Genomic DNA, 4,681 nt, shown 5'->3' with positions numbered 1-4,681 from the left:
AGCACAGGCGCGCAGTATATCATATCTGATATATATATATATATATATATATAATATAAAATATATTTGACAGATTGAGATTCATAAAAATGTTATTGAAAATTTTTTTTGATAGGCGAGAAGAGAATGAGATTTTTTTTTTTACGTGAGATTGACGTGATAGAATAGGAGACGTGAAGGAGCTCTAAGATCCACAAGGTAAATTAAGGACCGCCTACCCCCCTATATCCTGCAAACTATAGCAAGCAATTACCAGATGGAGATCTAAGTCCTATAGCCAAACTCCAGAAAAAGAAAACAACACAACTGATATTCTGATAAAGATAACAGAGAAGCAGCACACACCCAGCTCGCATTTGCTCCCTTCACATTACCGAGCAACTATTAGGATTCTCATCGCTGAACATCAAGTATGGCTCCCCGTGGGGATGCAGCTGCGGTGGTTGCGGGATGTACACAGGCCGACTGTATCCATATCCGTGGCTCAGCTGTACCGGCGGGAAAGCTGGCCGATCTACTGCAGCCATCATCATCCTCTGCTGCTGTTGCTGTTGCATTAAAGCTTGCAAATACTGCTGCTGGTAGTAGGGGTGGTTTCCATTTGCCATCATCATCTCCGGTGGCATCGTCCCCGGCTGGAAATAGCCCAGTGGCATGCCGCCCAACGGAAAACCCCCCATTTGGCCCATCATCATGTTGGGCTGAGCCCTTCCTAGCCCTAGTCCCACGCCGTTGTTGCTTTCGCCACCACGCTTGCTACCTCCACGGGATGATGGGTCGTCATGGTTTCCCTGATTCCCACCCTTGTTCTTTCTGCTTCCTCCTCCATTCTTACTCTCATGAGTTCCATGGCCTCTTCTACCAGTACCACTGGCTTGGTTTTGCTTTCCATCGCCACCACCACCACCATTTTTGCCTCCCATAACCTTGTTGATCACTTGAACTAGATTTGCTCCCTTACCACCACCACGTTTCTTACGATTTGCTACATCATTCCCTTTAACAATCAGCTGGTTAAAGATCTTCATGTTGGGTTTGATCATCCTCTTACCACCAAACTCATCGTACATATCGTCCAAGTCCTCGTCATCAAACTCGTCCAAGTCGTCTTTGTTGCTGTAGTCGCTTCCATCATCCATCTTGTTATCCTTGGAAGGCAGATTGAACTTGACCTTCTTGTTGTCCTCCTTCTTGAAAGGCAACTTGAGGTCCTTCAGATTGGGAAATTTCAGATCTTTGAACCCTTTTCCCTGCTCCCGAGTCTGCTTCTGCTGCTTTTGCTCCTTGTGACCAGAGCCACCCTTTTGCGACTTTCCACCACCACCACCACCACCCTTTTGTGACTTTCCATTCTCCTTCTGTTGTACTTTGACACAATCAAGCTTGAGCTTTTGTAGCATATCGGTGAGGTTCTGCTGGTTTCCACCCTTTGTCGGCCAAACCTCAGCATGTTTGCCAGCCTCGTTAAGCTTGTTGATGAGGATGGCTGGATCCACAGCCCCTGTCACTGTAACCTTCCTCTCATCTTCATTGATTGTCACTGTGCACACCCCTGAACGCCCAAAACGAAGTCTATTATTGTTTCTTGGTTGCCATACAATGTAAAAAATAAGGGGGGAAAAATCAAAGACCCAAAGGAATAATAGCGCGGGACGTGCGCACTTACCCTCAATCTTTTGAAGCACTCTTCTTACTTTTTTCTGGCACCCATCGCAGCAAATGTTCACCTTCAGAACACAAGCCTGCAAGTGGAACAAGAAAACAAAGACCTTAGAAAACTCAACATGAAGTAAATAAAAGAGGCATTTATCTCGGATTTGAGTTCGGAGCAAACAAAGGAAGCAGCAGAAGAAGAACAAAAGATTGTTTACCTGGATCTTTAGGAACTTGTTGGCTTCTTCACTCATTTCTTTCTGCTGCAGGAAGGACCAAAAACTTGTTTATGGAATACTGGAGAGATCTGAAAGGTTGAGCAGAAGCATGAGTGAAAAAAAAAACGAAGACCAAAGATAATTGTAGGTTGACGTTATGCCTTATTTATTCAGAACAGCTGGAGAGAGAGTGAAGCTCCTCTGTTGCTGTCTGTAACTAAGGTAGTGGGAAGGACACATTTATTTGCTTAATTTTCCTATTTCCATCTTGTGTACAATTTTGCAGTACCAATTTAACTCTACGAATTCTTTTGGACTTGTTTTTGGGTCCCCAGCTTTTGCCAGGCTGAAATCATGATATCAGTGTATCAACGAAGTAATTTATGACTGACATGTCAAAAAAAAATCTATGATTTTAAATTCTCGAAGGTGTGTAATACTCACGGAGGTTCTTTAGTGTGATAATATGAAACATATATTTATCATGCATGATTTTGTACATCCCAGAGGTGAGAGTGTATCAAGAACACTCTCTGCAGTTCAGCGGGAGAGGATAATTCTGATGGAAATATCATGTCACAGTAACAGACAGTATCTGACTATATCAATAATGTCAAGTAAATGAAACCTACTGCACACGGTCTGCATGTCAGAGCAGCCTGTAAATTTAGTGGGAGCATTAATGAATAGATGAAAGGGCCATGAGAGAGAGACTTCCACGAATCTCACGAGCAACCAGTCTCAGCGTGACACAGCGGCACGCCGAAGAGTTTCACAGGCGCAGAAAATTTCATTTTGCCTCTTATTTGATAAAAATTAAAACAATTCTTTGTTTTTATTAATTGATTAAAGAAATATTTTTATTTACAATGTTTATTGTACCTTTAGAAGATAATAAAGGCGATTGTGAAGCATGTATTATGTATTATGATTATATGACTATAATTTTAAGTTTATTATTGAATATATAAAATATATTGATATAATTTGTAAAATATCGAAATTAGGGCTTAATTAGGGTTAAGGGTTTAGTGGATAGGGGCTTATCGGATCCTATCTAAACCCGACCCGTTAAGAGAAGGCTTTTAAGATCCGGTCTTGTAGCATCCCATCCCGAATTGCGATTTCCATCCCCGATCGTGAGCTTGTTCCGCTGGTCTCCGTCGAAGTTGAGCAAACGCTGGTCGACGTCGGAGCTGGAAGCTAAGAAGGAACCGCCGACGACCAGATTTGCTGTTGGAGGGATGATCTCTCGCCGGAAGATGGCTTAGTTCGCGAGGTGGAGGCGGATCGGCGGCTTGCGACTGACAGCGAACCGAAGGTTGAGGAAGATCGGTGAGTGAAATCAAGCTTGGTTCTAGGGTTTAGGAGCTTAGATCTATATCTTTCTTTGGATCTTAATTGTGTTCTTTCTCCCACAGCTCTTTGATGTGAGATTTCGCCGATTAGACCCTGTGTTGATCTTCGGCCACAAGCAAGAACAAGAAGGAAGGGGATCTAGGGCACGTAGTTGAGGTAAGGGTTAGAATCTGATGGTGTGTATAGTTTGGCGTTGAAATATTGATTGATTCCCTTCTCCACAGATTGTTACAGTGGAGTTTCTTGTTCGGTCATAAGGAATAGGATAGTGAAGGGAAACGGCCGGATCTAGGGCTTGGAACAGAGCATAGATCAGAGGTAAGCATATTGCTAATTTTATGCTGGTTGTTTTTGGATTAGTAAAGGATTTGATGGATCTAGTTATGTTGGATCTATTAGCTTTCTGTTGGATGAATATTTTGGTTGATGGTTATGTGTGATCAGTTGGAATGAAGCTATATAGTTGTAGAGATTGTGAAGTTTGTTAGTAATTGGGGATAGTTGGTCGGTAGGGTTGACTTAATCTTGTGGGTAGTGGTTACTATCGATCGGTTTGATACATAAAATTTATCGGAATTAATCTATTAAAATATAGGTTAATTATAGTGCTGTATTAGTAAACATTGTGTTATTGACTGTTGCAGGACCTTGACTTATTGGTCCCATTACGCGGAGCGTATTTTTCTGGGGTTCTAGTTGATTACGATCGTCTGATCAGGTGGGTACCCTGTACTTGGTTAATACAGGCTTTATGTAGTACATAATCTATTCTGTTGTGTCCTATCATGTTGGTACTGTTATTTCTTATGTTATTATTCTGTTGATATCCTGTTGATACTCGTTGCTTGATACTGCTCTGTTGACCTTTATGATGATCGAATATTGTTCTACTCATTCGAGGCATTATATGATAGACCTTGTCGATCTTCGGTATTATGGGAGGAGGTTGGCGAGGGACAGTTGTTGGGACCGCAGAGTATTCAACAGGATGCTGAGCTCGTGCGTATTATCAGATGTCGGATGTCAGAGGCCCATAATCGTCAGAAGAGTTATGCGGATCGCAGACGTCGACCACTTGAGTTCTCAGTTGGAGACCATGTATTTTTGCGTGTTTCACCCACGAAAGGGGTGAAGAGGTTTGGTTTGCGAGGAAAGTTGGCTCCACGGTATATCGGGCCGTTCGAGATATTGGAGCAGATTGGCGAGGTTGCATATCGCTTGGCTTTACCTCCGACACTTGCGGGTGTCCACTGCGTATTCCATGTATCTATGTTGTAGAGATACGTACCTCATCATTCACATATTTTGAGGGAAGTACATGTTCCTCTCCAGCCTGATGCATCTTATGAGGAGATTCCGGTGCGGATTCTTGACCGAAAGGAGCGAAAGTTGAGGAACAAAACCATTCGACTTGTTAAAGTCGGATGGCAGCATCACACGGACGAGGAGGC

The 4,681-nt window shown here is 42.8% G+C and overlaps 1 protein-coding gene across 1 annotated transcript; it reads right to left on the bottom strand.

The window, feature by feature from the left end:
• Window positions 1–365: 365 nt before the first annotated feature.
• On the bottom strand, window positions 366–1,907 carry LOC141819339 (uncharacterized). Its single transcript, XM_074706670.1, has 3 exons — window positions 1,872–1,907; window positions 1,667–1,742; window positions 366–1,552 (listed from the first exon to the last, which is right to left on the bottom strand). The coding sequence occupies exons 1-3, from the start codon at window positions 1,905–1,907 to the stop codon at window positions 366–368; spliced, it is 1,299 nt and encodes a 432-aa protein (XP_074562771.1).
• Between the last annotated feature and the right edge of the window lie 2,774 nt (window positions 1,908–4,681).

This window comes from Curcuma longa, unplaced genomic scaffold (genome assembly GCF_044706935.1).
Source record: "Curcuma longa cultivar G26 ecotype Majalengka, Jawa Barat unplaced genomic scaffold, ITB_CL_G26_1.1 contig_3659, whole genome shotgun sequence".
NCBI classification, from domain to species: domain Eukaryota; kingdom Viridiplantae; phylum Streptophyta; class Magnoliopsida; order Zingiberales; family Zingiberaceae; genus Curcuma; species Curcuma longa.
Note: the sequence above shows the minus strand (reverse complement) of the source record. Positions and strands in the feature narration are given on the sequence as shown.

What these genes read in the sequence shown, in the direction of transcription:
- LOC141819339 (XM_074706670.1), bottom strand. Translation starts at nt 1,907, where the DNA reads ATGAGTGAAGAAGCCAACAAGTTCCTAAAGATCCAG. An exon ending in ACAAGTTCCTAAAGATCCAG is followed by an intron (nt 1,743 to 1,871) that starts GTAAACAATCTT and finishes TTCCACTTGCAG; the next exon opens with GCTTGTGTTCTGAAGGTGAA. An exon ending in AGTGCTTCAAAAGATTGAGG is followed by an intron (nt 1,553 to 1,666) that starts GTAAGTGCGCAC and finishes TTGGGCGTTCAG; the next exon opens with GGGTGTGCACAGTGACAATC.